An 18321-nucleotide genomic window follows, 5' to 3' on the forward strand; every position below is an offset into this window, starting at 1 on the left:
TGGCTCAGGTCATGATCCCAGGGTTCTGGGATCGAGTCCTGCATCGGGCTCTCTGCCTGCCTGTGATCTCTGTCTGTCAAATAAATAAATAAAATCTTTAAGAAAATAAAATGGATAGAATTCTGAATATGTTTGAATTAACTGAGGAGATTTTTAAAGAACTGTGCACACTACGGTGGAATTAGAAAAAAATATGTTGAAAACTAAGCAAAGATAAAAAACTAAGTCCAGGAGTAAAAAAAAGGAAGTATGCCGGAAAGGAAATATGGTCCTTATCACACAGCTCTGTTGTGAATAGCTTTTACAAAGTCATAGTCATTTGAATTAAGTGAAAATTTCAAAGGCCTGGTTCTGGGCTAACGGTATTCCTGGGACACCCTGAAGAAACAAATTGAAGCCACTTTGGAGGGAGGACATTTCTACATTCCACCACAAAAAATGAAAAGCAAACACCAAAACCAACCAGCTAAACAAACCTGCAAAACCAAACACAAAACATCAAACAAACCAAAAAGTCCTCCTGAAGGTGAGCTTATAATAAAAAATTATAAAATACGTGTGATTTTTTTCTTATTGGCAAATGATGAAGTATATTATATATATTAACTCAGACATGGCTGTGATTTTTTTTTTTCCTTCACAGTCTATGTCTGATATTTAGGTCATATGGATTGATTATAATGCTAACATTTCCTTTCTAATTTAGAAAAATTTTATTTTTAGTATGTAATTCTATACAATGTACAGTTGCAGCATTTTATTTTTTAATGAGATAATTCTGTATCTCAGTGTGATATTTTAATTTTTTAAACAGAGTAAAAAGAAATTTGAAAGAGAATGTAGAGAGGCGGAAAAGGCACAACAGAGTTACGAAAGATTGGATAATGATACTAATGCAACCAAGGCAGATGTTGAAAAGGTAAGAAATAATCCAAACTGACTTCGGTATCAAAATATCATTATTTACATATGGAAAATAGTTATAATGTTTGTATTGGTAGTTTTCCCAAGAAAAAAATTATGTCCAAACCTAAAATATACAAATATTTGTGTACTTCCATATTACAAGTTAGTCTGAAAAAGTAGTTAATATGTGTTACTTTATTTTATTCTAATGTCTTAACTGCATTCAGAATGCATAAGAAAGAAATGGTTGCAATTGAGAATGAGTTTCTATTCTTCCAAAACAATAGAAAGTTTAAGGTAAGGGATGCCAGGGTGGCTCATTTGGTTAAGTGACTGCCTTCAGCTCAGGTCACGATTCCAGGGTCCTGGGCCCTGGGCTTGCTGCTCAGCAGGGAAACTGCTTCTCCCTTTGTGTGCTCTGCCTGCCTCTCCCCCTGCTTGTGCTCCCCCCTTCTGAAAAATAAAAAAAAAAAAAAAAAAAAAGTCTAAGGTAAGTTGATGGGGTGTGCAAATGGGAGTTGGGTAGTGTGGTTCCCCAACTTGACACAAGGCAAAACAAGATCAAAGTGTCAGAGGTATGTGATGTTAGCTGTTTATGTGTGTGTGTGTTTGTTCGTTTCATTCATTCATTCATTAATTCATTCATTTTGGGAAACTGAACTCTCTTGTCACTAACTGACCTGGGTCAGATGTTCTGTAACATTAACTATTTGTACAATCAGCCCTGTAACTTAGGCTGCTTAGGTTTTCCTTCTCTCCTGCTATATGCTCTTTTTCTTAGAACATTTGACTTAGTGATGGAGCTGAAGTGTTGGGATTTTGAACCTTACTCCACATTTTTGTGGAGTATATACCAATATATATACCAAATATATAAATACACCATTGTATATTTTCAACTTAGGATTTTATAATTCTCTATAAGATTAGAACAAGAAAAAAGTAAGGAAGGGAGTAGTGATTTATTTCCGTTTTCTTTACTACTTTAAAGCTACAAAATTGAATAAAATCCAGATTTTACAATTACCTTAAAGGCCTTCTAGTATAGCTTGTGAGGCTTTTTATTTTTTCTGCCTGGTTTTTTGTTTTTGTTTTTAGATTTTATTTATTTATTTGATAGATCACAAGCAGGTAGAGAGGCAGGCAGAGAGAGAGGGGGAAGCAGGCTCCTTGCGGAGCAGAGATCCCCACTCGGGGCTTGATTCCAGAACCCTGAGATCATGACCTGAGCCAAAGGCAGAGGCTTAACCCACTGAGCCACCCAGGTGCCCCTTCTCCTTGATTTTTAATGACTTTAAACCTCTAATGATATTAAGTTCCATCTTGTTGGAAATACACAGTCTTAAGGCAGTTCTCCCCACCCCACCCCCCGCCGGCGTTAGCATTTCCTTATATTGATCCCACTCATTACTCTGTTTAAATTTCTTTGAGATACCAGAAACATATCAAATCTGTATTTTCCTCCTAATAGCTCTTTAGATATTTGTAGCTTATTTTCTACCCTTAGATAAACCATCATGTTTCTTTTATTCTATGTAGGAAATACTTTCAAGTTAACTATTTTCCTTTGGATACCTGTTAATTTGTTAATATCCCACATAAATTATGTTACTTCTGATTGGATATAATAATACAGGTATGGTCTTACTGGTTCTGAGTTTGATTGCCTCCCTTGTTTTGAACACCAAATTTATGTTAATCATGGCCTAAATGTATATTGACCACTTGTTTGGATGGACTCCCATTGAGTTTATGGTTAACCCAATGTTTTTTCATATGTAGTGTGGTATGAAAACATGTTTCAGAACTTGTGCTGTTGGTATTTTAAATGCATATGTACATCTGTGTCAGTTATTAGACTCAGCTCTGCTGTGAAGATTTTTGGATCCTGATTTTGATCATCCATATATTCATTTCCTTCCAGCATCATGTCATGCATATGATGTGTTACCATTATTTGATAAAAATGTGGACCACAACAGTTGGAAACAGCACTGTTTAATACATGGGATTCATCCTTTCTTATTGTCACTGGTTCCTTAAAAACTCCTTTGACTAAACATTGTTTGAATACATAGTTTATGTAGTAGACAAGTTAAGGAACTCTTTAACTGGACTCTCATTTAACTTTTTTTTCATTTTGTCTGTAAAGAGATCTTTAGTAACAATTAGGTATTTTGAAATCCAGATATAAAATGTTTAATAGTTTGACCTAACTTATTTTCATGTTCATAATTTCCTTTTTCATGTTCATTTGTTTGCAGTTCCCTTACTTATTAGAGGTTTAGAAAACTTTGAGTATTTGCTTTAAAAACTATGGAGTAGAGGAATTCTATTGTAAATGACCAGGGAGGGAAGGGATCATAGTTTCAATTGAGCAACTATTGATAAAAGTTTAAAAAAAAAAAAAAAAAAGTGAAGAGGGAGCAAGCTACTTACTGATTTTCCTAAAGCAATAATATAGCATGAGTTTACCATAACCCTCCTGAACTGTGCACTTAGAAATGACTACAATTGTCAGTTTTATGTTACATGTATTGTGGTATTATACCACAATTAAAAATTTAAAGGATTTTTAATGCAATATTAAAAAATAAAAGAGAGAAGGCAATTAGTATGAAGCCCACTGTATGTCAGAGGAAGCTTCAGTTGGTATTAGCTTTCTATTGTTATACTCCCACATACCTTGCTGGAACCTTTGCCCCATGCTTTGGCAATCACAGCTAGTGACTTTAGAACAGAAATGGTTTCTCCTGATGGAACCATTGTGAGTAGGGAATAATTTGGAATACTGTATTCCATCATAGTTTGTGGGAGCAGGGAGAAAGGGAGAAGAAATAAATGCAATGTGTACTTAAGGTCTCACATTGGAACTTCAAATGTATTTTTCTGTGGAAATACTTTGGGCTTGCTGTTTTGTTTCTGTAGTACTTAAGTATTGTAATCTTCAAGTACCCTGTGGATTAAATGCATTTTTGTGGGCTAATTTGGTGTCTTGGCTAGCATGTATTTCCATAGGTCAGTTTGTTTCTGAATTCCGAATAACTTATGGACCTGCTGTTAGAAGGCTAGAGACTCCCATTTGCAGAAAATGGAATTAAAGTAATGAAGTTTATTCACAATGTGCTTTACCATTTCCAGAATACTGTAGTATAACATGATTTATTCCTTGAAACACTAAAAAATTGAGTTGAATTCCTACTTAGTTTTTTCTTACTACTTTAAACAGTTGAGAAATTTATTTAGATTCCCTTTCATTAAATCTGAAATTAATGATTTTATGTTAAGTTTGTATTCTAACATTCTTATCAATATAGATGATGCTAACCTGACTCATTCAAAAAATACTTCTATAAGAGCTTGAGATGAATACAACTGTATTCTAAATAATCCTTAAAGTACCTCTGGTTTTTTATAGAGATGGAAATCGTTGTCAAGTATTACTTTATCCAAAATTAACATTTTATCATTATTTGATTCCACTGTGGTTCTAGTTGGATATAAGTAGATTATGTTTGAAGGCATATTTCACTACTGACTTTAATTGTCTAAAATATTTCTGTACTGTTTTTCGCTTCTGATTAAGAGCATCCTGTTTTAAGTCAGGCCATAATGTTGTCATTTATTTAATTAAAAAAAATCTGGATTTGGTAAGGAGAAACTTCATTTGAACAGATTATTTCAAGAGGGTGGACTCTTGCAGTAAGAGAAAGGGGATGTTGCAAAGGATAGTGCTCTGGCCAGACGGTCTGCAAGCATCTCTTTAAATTTTAAATGATACTAATAATTAGAAAAAGTCTAGTTTTGGTATAATTTTTAGAAAAGCAAATTAGGTATGATTTTTTTCATTATTTTTGTTGGTAATGATTTGGACCAATTTGTCTCTAGGCCAAACAGCAGTTGAATCTGCGTACACATATGGCTGATGAAAATAAAAATGAATATGCGGCACAGTTACAGAACTTTAATGGAGAACAACACAAACATTTCTACGTAGTGATTCCTCAGATTTACAAGGTAAAGTTTAGATTTATGAAATTAATGTGGTTTTACCGTTGGAAGAGCTGTTCTTCAGAAGTGAAACTTAAATTTCAGGAATAAGCCAGAATGTTTTTATATTTTTTAGTCATCAGGATTAGTGATACGAATTTCCTTTATGATTATAGATTTGCAAAGTAAATTTTTCCTAACTTTGAAATCACAAATTTTCCTATAGATTTATGATTAGTGTAATAAACAGTCCACTAAAACAATGACATTTTCTAGATAAAGTTTAATATCATATCACTGAGCATTAGGACATAGGGAAGAATTCACTGGAATTGTACATTGTAATCTGCTTGACAAGAATTGGGATGTAGCTTTTTGACACTATACCCGAATCTCTGGCATTATTCCATGTGGCAGAAATAAATCTTATGAAGTGGATTTGCTATCCCAGTTTTTGCCTGCTTGTCTTCCTAGCTGCGAGATCATAAATGTAATTCAGGCCATAAGTTTGCGTACAAATTCCATCCATTATCATTTGATGATAAACAGTTGCCAAACAGCCTGAGATAAAAACCCAGAATTTCTGTGAGGGCTAAGTTATGTTACTGCTTATTACAAAAGACAAGAATTTAGAGAACAGGTATTAAGTGAAATGGTGTTGAAAGTAATGTGGGAAAGCAGAGCTTATATGGAAAGAGTCGTGAGCCCAAATATATTTTCTTTTTCATTCTAACCAAATTAGCAGTACAAAGGGAGCATAGTTAGAGGTAGTGGGCTAGAGTGGATATCATATTCCAGTCATTTAATCCAGAGTATCTAGCCTGCCAGTCCTCTCTCTGGGTGCTTTTCTAGGCTCTTCAGCTAAGCCTTCATGTTCTGGGGAGACCATAACTTGGAGATCAACCACTTTCTGTGTTTTGGGCTGATCCTTTTATTTAGACCTTGCTATGGAGCAGTCTTGCCATTTTGTAATGCTGGGAGTAGTTCCTTTTGTGAAAATGTGAGTGTCAAAATAAACCCACAGGCTTTGGGAAGTAATTAGAGAGGAAAAACTGGTATGAAGGCTATGTGAGTTTGGGGATTTGAGCAGTGTAGCTGCTTTCTAGGAGAAAGAAAGGCTTTGTAGCACTGGCAGATTTTAAATGTCAGAAATGCCGTTAATTTATTGGCTTCACTTATCACAGCATAATTCTTTGGTGTCATGTGCCAGTGAATTTTTGAACTGTGGGAATTCCACTGTATATACCATTTTCACCATATGGCTTCCTGTTTTTCATCTTGTGTCCCCAATCCTTTGACAGTCACTCTGAGCAGTAGACTTAGCGGTAGGTCTGAGTACCTGTTGGTATTCAGTCAACTCTGGATCCTTAGTCCAGCCAGATCTTAGGGAAGTAGTCTGAACTAACTAAAGGGCTTAGAAATCTCAGATTTATATGTTATAGGTCAGTTGCTTTAAAGGAGGGTGGGGAGAGCATTAGAATTCTTTTTTTCAAGTGCAACTTTCCCTGGACACATACACAGCTGCTCTGACTGAAGAATGAAAGGTGGAGGTGGTAAGAGGTAGGGAGCTGGTAGCCTGTTAGTGGGTGCCTTTAGAATACTTGAAAACCAGTGTCACCTGGTTTTAAGATGTGCTAAAAGGCTGGATTATTTTTTTTTTTTCTTTTGTTACAGAACAGGTCTCAAGTTTTAAGTATTTTAAGTTTGTAGCACTGGAAAAAGTATTAACAACAATGTAACTATTACTGTAGAATCCTTAATTTGTAGGTGGGGTTTACTTCAGCATGAAAAGAAAATTCAGTATTCCCTTTTTAAAAAAATTTCTGATTATTAGCAACTACAAGAAATGGATGAACGAAGGACTATTAAACTCAGTGAGTGTTACAGAGGATTTGCAGACTCAGAACGCAAAGTTATTCCTATCATTTCAAAATGTTTGGAAGGAATGATTCTCGCCGCAAAATCAGTTGATGAAAGAAGAGTAAGTGCTATATGATTATATTTGAATAAGTGTATTTGGTTTAGGTATGCAGCTGGTGATGGTGAAATGAATTAGGAAAGGGGCAAAGTAATTGATGAGTACCTGATTCTAAATTATATTCTAAACACTATTTAGACCATTCTAAACACTAAAATTCTAGTTCTGAAAGGAAAGAGTTCTAATCCTTCTCCTCCACTCACTAAGTCTACTCTAAGAGTATAATGCAACCTGTGAACTGTAGGTTACAAACTGTATTATATTCTTACTCTAGTGAAAATTAAGAGAAAGAAATAGATGTGGAGCTATTGTAGGAATTGCTTTTAATATAAGAGTTGACACCTGAAGCATGGGTAATGTATGAAGTAATGGCCCATGGGAAAAAGGGCAGAGGGCTTTAATAAGTAGAACAGCATAGCCCTGCTCCCCTTGAGGAAGTATATCCAGTCACATTCTATCTTGATGAAGGTCTAGCAAGACTCTGTACCTGGTCATTTTTCAGTAAATGTTGATTGGGTGACCAGAAAGGATGGTGGTTGGCAAAAACAGATTATGAGGAAAGAGTAAGAGAAGAGAACCAGTGTTTGGGGGTTACCAAATATGTACCACATATTTTAGTCTTCATAGCAAATTGGTATTATGTTAATTAGCATCCTTCCTGTAACCCATAGAATTCTAATTTAAATTGTAAATATAAAAGGATTTTTGGGGCACCTGGGTGGCTCAGTGGGTTAAGCCTCTGCCTTTGGCTCAGGTTATGATCTTGGGGTCCTGGGATTGAGCCCTGCATCGTTCTGTCTTCTCAGCAGGGAGCCTGCTACCCCCACCCCCGCCTACTTGTGATCTCTCTCTCTCTCTCTCTCTCTGTCAAATAAATAAATAAATAATCTTTTAAAAATTAAAAATAAAAGGATTTTGGGGGTGCCTGGGTGGGTCAGTTGTTTAAGTGGCAGACTCTTGGTTTCGTTTCAGGGCTCAGGTCATGAGATTGGGGTCCTGGGATCAAGCCCCATGGGGGTTCCCTCAGCCACCCCCCATCCCGGTGCTCAGTGGGGAGTGTGCTTGAAGATGCTTCCTTTGCCTCTCCCTCCATTTGCTTGCTTTCCCCCGTCCCCTCTCCAAAATAAATTAATAAACTAAACAAAAATAAGTTTTGGTTTCTTTAATTGGGAATTCAGAGATTACGTTTACATGTCAGTATGGCTGGATACAAGAATACAAATATAGTTAAGTCCCTTCTCCTTTTTCATATTAGTAGGGGTAGCATTAATGACAAAACTGAAGTGTGGTTTATGAATAACATTTGACTAAATGACAGGTGAAATGCACAATTAACAGAAATAGGCCACAAAAGAGTAGTGGTTAGGGGTCCGGTCTGGAGGAGTTCCTAGAGATAAAGTATTCTGCTTGAAAATAATGAGCTTAAGGTGTCAGTAGAACGTTGGGATCCTGGTAGGTTTGTCCAAAGACAATATATAGTAGTTATTTGAGGTTTAAAGTTTTAGGGAAATTATACTAAACTTTGTATTTTTTAAAGTTGCTTTTTGTATTTAATACTTTTTGTGAGATCTTTCTCTGTTGCTAAGTTAACATGTCTTTAAGATACTTTTTTTATCCTTTCCCATTTGGATGAATGAAAGCCTTTCTACTTGTCTCTTACTCTCTTTTGCAGTTAGAGGCCTTTTTCTTTGAAACTTTTTAGAATTTCTACTTGAGTAGAACCTCTTCCTGTATTCCTTCTGTCAGATCTTTCTTATCAACTAACTTGTCCTCAGATGAATTTCAGTGGGTTGAAGTTATGAAATAAAAATGTTCATTTACAAATTTATAAAGTGTTAACGTGATTATAAATTAGTATTTTTATTGGGATTAAAATATTTAAGGTTTATTATTAATCCACAGGAACAAATTATTCACTTTAAACCTTTAATGATAACTATAGAATTCTTCCCTTTAAATTTTTTTTTGTTGTTTTCTTGAGTAAAGTTTTGAAAGCTGATGGTATTAAAGATAAATGAAATGGTTTTAAAAACATGTTTCATATGTGTAGGACTCTCAAATGGTAGTAGACTCCTTCAAGTCTGGATTTGAACCTCCAGGAGACTTTCCATTTGAAGATTACAGTCAGCATATTTATAGAACCATTTCTGATGGGACTATCAGTGCATCCAAACAAGAAAGTGGGAAGATGGATGCCAAAACCACAGTAGGAAAGGCCAAGGGCAAGTTGTGGCTCTTTGGAAAGAAGCCAAAGGTAAAAGTCCTAAAATTCTTCTATGCTAATAATTTTATTTTAGTGTGTCATTTAAATCAATGTAGGTGTTGATTGGATAATGACTTACTATTAATAGAGAATAAGCATTTTTATTTGAATGATTCAGTTAACTTTTTACTTACTAGAAACAGATTTGTATCTTAAATAGTAAAAATTATTTCTGGATTTAACAATTGAACATCACTTGATAAGTAAAAGTATTAAATAGTTAATATCTCATGAGTTATATGCTTTTGAAATTTCACTTGTTTATAGTTTCAGTCAGAATTTCTAAGGAGTCTTTATGATCTAACTGTAAGACCACTAAAATTGCAGTTTCTCTATTAGAATGAATGGGTGACCATAGCAAAAATAAATGTCACTTTAGGTTTTATAGATTATACTAATAGTTATTTTTATCATTCAGGTAAATATTTAATGGGAAGGGCTCAATGTTTGTGGTTATTGGAGGTTAAAGTCTCTAGTTTACTAAGAGATCCACACTCTTGTTGGAATCCATTTTTTGATGTGTTGTATATGTTAGATAAATCTAGCTCAACAGATGAGTGCTAGATGAGTGCTTAATCTTACCAATTTAGTGTTTATAACGGTGTCTATCTAGTTTGAGAATAGATATGTACTTTTAATCAGATATGCTCTTCTAAAGTACACATGATTGTAATTCATTTTTCTGCTCTTGACATAAGAATGTGCATAAATATAACTCAAATTATAATATACCTATAAATATCTTTAGAAATGCACTTAGAATTAATTCAATCATTATTCATGCTTTTAATAATATTTTCCAGGTGAGAAGTTGAGAGGTGAGACTTTTTAAAAAGTCAAATCAAAGTAGATGGAGCTTAGAAAAATAAGGACTACTGATTTTTTTTTTTTAATGAGTTGTAATGAGGATGAAATAGAAACAGTCTGAGAGAAAAACCACAAATGTAATGAAATTTGCCTATTTGTGATAATAGTTGCAGTTTTAATATTTTAATAAACATTACCTATTTAGATAACTTTACCTGTAGCTGCCACCTTTATCTCTGACAAGTACAGGATAAGTATAACCAATTAGGTAGTGCTAATATTCTAGAAACCAGAAGAGAATTTTTTTATGTAGGTCATATTGCTCTAACATTATAATTTGTGTACTCTATATTTCTAATGTCAGCTTGTAAAAAGTGATCAAATGAAATGGTACATTTTTTAAAGTAAATTTTACTTTTTAAAATGACAGTTTTGGCAAAACTATGTTAATTCTCTTATTTTTATAGAAAACTTTGAGATTTATTTTGTGAAAAGTATGTTGCCAAAAATAGAATTTTCATTTAGGAAAAAACTATGCACATTTGGCTTATTGATTCCTTTCTTTATTTCCATATTAGCCACAGTCCCCACCCTTAACCCCTACTAGTTTATTCACATCCAGTACTCCTAATGGGTCCCAGTTTCTCACATTCTCCATTGAGCCCGTGCATTATTGTATGAATGAAATAAAAACAGGGAAGCCCAGAATTCCTTCTTTCAGAAGCCTCAAAAGAGGGGTAAGTTTAATAATGGGTTAAAATGCATGATGGCCTATTGTGTGTGTAGTGTGGCTTTTAATACTCTCCACCCTCATTATAAGGCTCTCTCCTGTAAATATGCAGTTTAAAAACACCACAGAATTAAGTATAGCTACCCTCAAGTTAAAAACAACTCCTCTTTATAACATTTGAAATGCTCAACCATAAAAGAATGGTATTATAAAGAGGGTGCTGGGTACAATCATATTAGCTATTTTTTGTTTATGTGAAATCATATGTCCACCATTGTCTTGTAATGTATTTACATTTTTAAGACTTTCAGTAATTTGTCACTGGAGTTACTCATGCAATAATTTGTCACTAATAATGACTTCTGCCAATTTATATTTTGTTGACAATAAAAAAATCACGTTCGATTTTAATTGCCCTACCTTTAGAAGTATAAAAACAGTTTCCAGTACTTAATTAAGGAAAGGCATGTTAAATATTAGTATTGTAGATCAAAGTAAGATAATACATTAGTAAGTATTTTGTAAATTAAAAAGCCTATAAAATACTAGATGTTGAGTAATGTTTATGTGGAATTTGTGTTCTTGGACTAAACCAAAAGTACTTTATATCAGGATTTTTCCTTAAAAAAAAAAAAATTGGCCAGCCTTTGATGTTTACTTAAAACTGAAGATACTCCCTGTAAGTGAAAAATTTTAGAATAGTAAAATGCAATATTAAACTATTTTTTATTCATCTTTAAAATCTTATTTATTTATTTATTTAAGATTTTATTTATTTATTTAACACAGAGAGACCACAAGTAGGCAGAAAGTCAGGTAGAGGGAGGGGGCGGGGAAGCAGGCTCCCTGCTGAGCAGAGAGCCCGATGTGGGGTTTGAGACCATGACCTGAGCCCGAGGCAGAGGCTTTAACTCACTGAGCCACCCAGGCGCCCCTACACTATTTTTTTAGCAACAGCTGTTATAGAAGTGATAAATATTAGTGTTACTCCATTATGTCAGTGAAGCTAATTTCTCTTATTTATGTTTGATTTTAAGGTTGTGTTTATAATGTTCATAGCTCACAATTTAGATATGTTTATGAAATTTAAGCATTTGTTTGGACATATGAAAAACATAGGTTTGAAAGCCCACAGGTGAGAACTCTTGAGTCTATCAGTGCCATAAGAAACCTAATCATTAGTGGTGATAAACTATAGTTGGGCTCTTGTTTTTGCTGCCCACTCTCCCCCCACTGTCTTTTCTCCTCCCTTTCTCTCTGTCTTCCTTCTTTGTTTTTGTGTCTTCTCTTTCCTTCTCTGTCTAGCCTGTCTGGTTTTAATACATTTTATAGTCTTTTCTACAAATTGCTTTAGTTGAGTTTCTCTTTGGGCCATATGCAGAGCAAGATATATTTGTTTAGGGCAGGATTACATTATTCTCTGCATTTTCATTAAAACAATATGACAAACTGAAGTGATTGTCAGTAATGCAGCAGATGTGTTCTAGTGTATGGTGTCCCTTTTTGGACTTCCTTTTTTCCTGTAATGTCATGAATATTTTTACATCTATCTTACCTAATTCTGTGTGTGAATGATACAGGTAATTAACGACTTTCTGAAAAGTCTCTAGGAATGAGTCTGTATTATACTTACAAGCAGTATAGGTACCTGTATTCATTTTTAAAAGCCCTTAACACTTCTTTGAAGGACTTTTAAGACATCATACTTGGGATTTCTGTTGATTGAGTTATGCAGGTAGAATTCCCATCTTTATTCTCTATGATGATTTAGACTTAATTAAATTCTGTTACATAAATCTTGCAAAATTACTATTTATAGCTATAGCTTTGTATACACCAAGTCTATCAGACCCAGTTACAGTAATCTATACTGTATAGTTATGGAAATAGGAAATAAATATAGTTCTGTGGAAAAGTTTAGGAAGTTAAAACTGAGCTCTAGAGAAAGAAGTTTAAATATGTGACATGTTCATTTTTAAGGTAGAATTTTATAAGCTGTAGAACTTAAAAGTATCTGCTTAGCCATTATTTGTCTTATTTACGCTTACTGCTTTAATTTTAAATATTAGTACATTGTTCTGGCGGGGGCCAGTTCCAGAAGGCCAAAATCTTCCTCCTCTTATTATTAGTTTTCATACCAAGGGAAAAGCAACATGGAAGGTAGAAAATATGGCAGATAAATTAACTCTAGGGGATTAGAGGATAGAGCAGAAAACAAAGTTTATTATTATTGAGAAATTTTTCATTTTGGTATTTGGTAGTTTATCAGATTCTATTTCAAAATTAACTTGTAGAATATTTTTCTGCCACTGAAGAATTTTCTCAATGTAGAAAAATTGAAAAAGAAGAGAAGCTTTAAAAAGCCAGATTTACATGTCAGTCCATTAAGCTTACAAAGTAAGTCTTAAGATTTCTTAAAGCAGAAGAGTTGGACCGTTCAAATCAGAAACTCTTGTTTTGAACTATGTTTGCTACATTGTTTTTCCTAAATACCTCCTTTTGGCTTTCCTAAAAAATTATAATTTCTTTTTCTGCTTTTCTTTCTTTCTTTCTTTCTTTCTTTCTTTCTTTCTTTCTTTTAAATTAAACCTAGTTGTGTAGTTCCTGATATTTTTAAGGGTATGAGAAATGTTACATTGGACTGATGTTTTTGACCAATAGACCTTTTCTGAGGGCTGGTGGTGTATAATTTCCTTCTGTGACATCAAGACCTAACCATTAGTGGTTAGGTGGACCATTACTTTGGTGCACACATAAAATTAACTACTTCATATAGAAACAAATAATTTTACTCTGTAACTATTTGAGATTTCTGTGTAATCCTTTTTTGGAGGGGAAGATTTATCTAGCAATAGTAAGTCCATGTTTTCTATCTAAATTATTCATGATCTGAAAAACCTAAAGTCATATTTGTATGCTTTTATTTATTCAGAATATAGTTATCAGGATTTCCCTATCTTTAAATGAAATACATATAATAATTATAATAGCCTGATTTCCTTTTTAGTTCCTTTGTGTATTTATTAAGGTATGGGGATTTATGAAATTTTCTAGTTATAGGTACATGATAATTGTTTATGAGAGTAAGAGGGTATTTATGCATTGAACATGAATCACTTAAAAAATATTTTGATGTATTTCTAATATTTTTACAAAGAACTTGTATTTTGTATCTCCAAATCTAAGATTATTGAACTATAAATTAATCTTCTAATTGATAAGAAACTAGATTAACCTAAAACTGAAGCATTTGATACTTCAGTTATAATCATCTTAATGTTTTCTTTAAAACATATTACTATAGAAACTGGAAAAATAATTTTTATTTCACTTAAATTTAGCTGGGGAAAATTATAACAGATAAATTAAAATACTTAACATATTTTGCTTCTTGTGTTCTGTATAATTTTGTATTAATAAAATTAAAGATTGTGAATATCTTTTTAAAATGTAATCCTTTTAATATTTTTATCAGGAATTTTGTGATACCAAAATAAGTTGTGGTTTTGTTCCCTGAAACTACTGACAGTCTAAAGAATGTTAAGCTTAATTTGGAAAGATAATGAATAATAAATGTCATCTTTCTTATCATCATAACCATCAGTATATATAGCTAATTCATTGGAGATAAGGGGTAGATATTTTTGTCAGTTATTTATTAATGTTCAGCTTTTTTTATTTGAAATTCTACCTGACATCCCCCACGTTTTCTAAAACATGATGATTTAGAAAATAGGGAAAAATAAATTTCAGAGGTTGTGAACCAAACACATTGAATGTGAAAATTAATTTTTTAAAGCTATATTGCGTATTATGGGTCACAAGGGGTGCGTGTGTGTGTATGTGTGTGCGTGCGTTAGCGTGCACATGTGTGCACACGTGTTTACTGGGAGTGCTTGATAGATGCGATGCCAGTTGCTAACCCACATAATGTGGCGTGTGTGTGTGTGTGTGTGTGTGTACACACACACACACATACACATTAGTGGTATATATACTGTATGAGAGCATTCTGGCTGTCCTTTCATATTTTGAGAAATTGTATCCAGTTTTCTAGAAATTGCCATTATATTTTTAGTGCTGCTTATTGAACATACGGATTTCAGAATAAAATTTGAAAAATAGAAACTTGATCTTCAAAGAAACATTTACCCCATATAGTTGTGTCTATTAGGAAATATGTATGGGAAACTTGAGTCTGGGTGACTCCGTTACTATTTTGATAATATAATTTTCTTAAAAAAAAAAACCCTTAAAACTAAAGTAGAAATGTTACCCTTATCTACCCTTGACATATTTAAATTCAAAATTTTGAATTTTATTTGAACTAAATTTGGAATTTATTTGAAATTTATTTTGAACTATAAAAATCCTGTGATGGTATTTTGTTTAATGCATTGGGAAGAGCCTTTCTTTTTTTAATACTTCATATAAGATTTCTTTTAAATGGCCAATAGTAGATCTTTATATTTAGCTCTTCAGATATTAGTATTTTGAGAATAAAGAGCTATATAAGTGAATCTACTTATAGAAAAGATTATCTTTTAAAGAAGAAAATAAATGATTACTAATCAAATGATTTCTGTTTTGGGTTTTAGTTGCATTTAGAAAATATCTGCCCATTATCATCAGTGTATTTTTTTTTTTTTGCAAGTAATTTACTTTCCCCAACATGTGCTTTAAAATTGTTTTTCTGGCATAATTGTTTGGATTGTGAAATGTTCATGATTTATTTTAATACTGTAAAAAAAAAGTATAAGTTACTGCATCTTCTGTATTATGATTTCATGTGAATAATTTACCATTTCTTTCTGTTTTCCATTGAACTATTCAGTGGTCGGTGAAGATGGTAAGCCTTATGTGCTGATCTATATACTGTGCCAACATTAAATAATTTCAAAACTTTTTTTTTTTAATTCAAAATAAGTGGTAAGGTGCAACCGCACATTTTCACCTTGTATGCGTCTTTTTTTTTTTTATAATTCATTCCATAGTCCAATATATGCCAGTATCTCTTGATGTCATAAAATTAAATAATGTGATTAACTGTAATCAACCCATTACGTTCTTAAATGTTACTGAGTGGAGTCCTTGTCATGTTAACGGAGCGTAAATTATAGTTAATCATTATTTTAAAGTTATGTGGTAGAACAAAAGTTAATATTTTTACAGATGGAAAATTAAAAATAATTTTTCTTAACATCTTTTAAAATTGTATAAATTTTTATTTCTAGTTTATCTTAAGAATCATTAGATTTTCAAAACAGTAAGAAAGAAAATTTCCTACTAATTTCATTAGAGAATCCGTGCTTTCTTCTTCTGTACTACTGAATGGGAATAAAAGCACACATAACCTAAATTTTGTGTGTGTGTGTGTGTGTGTGTGTGTGTGTGTGTGTGTGTGTAGTGTATGTGTGTGATGGTCCTTTATACATTTCAGACACATTAATGGAACTACATTGTGAAGACCTAACCCCCAAATCTTTGCTTGCATAGTTTCTTATTTTTGGAAAATAGACCACTCTCTTTCAAACCACTTAATTTCAGACTGGTAGTCTGTCCTTTTAGAAATTAATTCCCTTGTAGTAGGAAGAGTTGTAAAATGCCTCAGAGGTCTTTATATCTATAGGAAGTAGCATGTTTAGTTCTCATATTCTGTAAAAGAACAGGTTATAGTGTCAAAATGAGATATCAGAAATGCAAGTATCCATTGTGTAATAAATTTGAGAACAAGGTTTAATTAGGGGTAAGTAGAAATCTGGAAGGTTTACTTATGGTAATTATGAGTTTATTGTAATACTACACAAAAACCACACTGAATTATATTTCTTCATTAAGTAGCTTTTCAGAATTTTTAAGAAATATTTTACAAATATAGATAATGAAGTTTTATCTTTGGCACATATATAATAGTTTTCAAAACCTGTACCTGAAATTAGGTTAAATCTGTCAGTTTACATTAATAATTGACCACTAAATTTAAAGGCACCTTCTTTAAGAATTCTCCCATTCATTTAGTTAGGTCAGATTTAGTTGATTGACAGATTCTTTTTTCTGCTACCTGGTAGATTAAAGAACAAAAATTACAGACAAGATACTCTGCCTTTTTAAAGGCAAGCTTGTTAAATATCCATAATGTATGGGCCACTTGGGGAAAATTCTGGAGATTCTGTTTATTAATTAAATGTTACCTTTGATCATGGCTCTATCCTAAAAGTGAGTTTTTTTAAAGTCAAGGAAGTATTCTTACAGATGGTGAAATAAAGCTACTTAGCATATGTTATATGCATAAGTGGCCTAAAGAGCAAGGATGCATTTCATTTCAACGATACTTGGAAAATTGAACTGGCATATTCCTAAAATCACCAAAAGAAAAATGTTATCAGTTTTTGGAGTGTATAAAAACTTAAGATGTAAATATGGGTTTATAGTAAATGGAATCAGTAGTTGCTAATATTGGCTCTGTTGTGTAAGCAAGCTCTAATAAGACAAATAAGAGTGACATGATTAACACTTGAGAAAGACATAATTTGAATCAGAAGTTTACATCTAAATACTAGTACTTTTTCTTAAATGATAGTTTCTTGAATATTAAAACATTAAAAAATTTTCAAACATCAAGCATCTTTCCTAAAGAACGAGATCCCATCTCTTTTTGGATTATAACTTTCTTTCAGGAATAACTGAGGGTTGTTACTAGGTTGTACAAAAGGATAATGAATATTTCCTTATTAGAATAATTTCTTATATTTCACACAGGGGATAGTTCTACCTTTTGCTTTTTAATAATCAGGTATGTTTTGGTTCTAAAGAGTGGCTTAATAAATGTAATTATTGAAAGGTTATTCAATATCAAAATATATTTCACCAATTAGATTATCTTCATGAGGTAAGTTGCTTATTTCTATAAATTTTCATATTTGCAGTCAACATTTGCAATATTTGATTTGGCAATGTGCTGTTATCTATAAAACAATTTGTATAGGTGAGAAATGTTACGTGTTTCCATTTTTTTGTTGTTGCCGTAAGAAGGTTCATATGTATTTATTTTAACTGCCAAGACCTGAAAATAATCTGATAGTGGTCATTACAATTTTCTTCATCTGGTTACATCTTTACCTATTCTATTTTATGACTTTATAAACTGACTGGAATTTGAGCTCTTTCTTCAATACAGTTGTTTTAATCAACATACATATCTGTTACGATTTCTTAAAAAGAGTTGTTTGGGGGGCTAATTTGAAATTAAACTTAAAATTGATATGTATTTTTATTTTATAGTGAATATATTTAAAAAATAAAATGTCCTGAAAATGTCTTTTATAATGATTTTCAGGGCCCAGCACTAGAAGATTTCAGTCATCTGCCACCAGAACAGAGACGTAAAAAGCTGCAGCAGCGCATCGATGAACTTAACCGAGAGCTACAAAAAGAATCAGACCAAAAGTATTTTCCATTAAGTCTTTTCTACCATATTATTCTTTAAGAGGTTGACTCTCAATGATGTGTTTAAATGTGATGTATGAAGGTTTAAAAATCATATATCCTAATTGAAATACCTTTTGAGGGAAAAGTAGACTCCTAAACTTTGAAAAATTTTATGGTTGCCATGTCACAGGTAATAATGAAATGTTAGTTTCTTAGGTT

General features: G+C 32.6%; 1 protein-coding gene across 3 annotated transcripts in view; it reads left to right on the plus strand.

The window, feature by feature from the left end:
- Positions 1 to 18321, plus strand: part of FNBP1L (formin binding protein 1 like) — a 101511-nt gene that overhangs the window by 72778 nt on the left and 10412 nt on the right. For all 3 annotated transcript variants that reach the window (XM_059375430.1, XM_059375432.1, XM_059375431.1), the window contains exons 6-10: positions 815 to 919; positions 4795 to 4923; positions 6731 to 6877; positions 8925 to 9128; positions 18011 to 18120. In XM_059375430.1, the coding sequence (XP_059231413.1) occupies positions 815 to 919; positions 4795 to 4923; positions 6731 to 6877; positions 8925 to 9128; positions 18011 to 18120 (695 nt within the window). The remainder of the gene's footprint in view (positions 1 to 814; positions 920 to 4794; positions 4924 to 6730; positions 6878 to 8924; positions 9129 to 18010; positions 18121 to 18321) is intronic.

Source organism: Mustela nigripes, chromosome 14 (genome assembly GCF_022355385.1).
Source record: "Mustela nigripes isolate SB6536 chromosome 14, MUSNIG.SB6536, whole genome shotgun sequence".
Classification (NCBI taxonomy): domain Eukaryota; kingdom Metazoa; phylum Chordata; class Mammalia; order Carnivora; family Mustelidae; genus Mustela; species Mustela nigripes.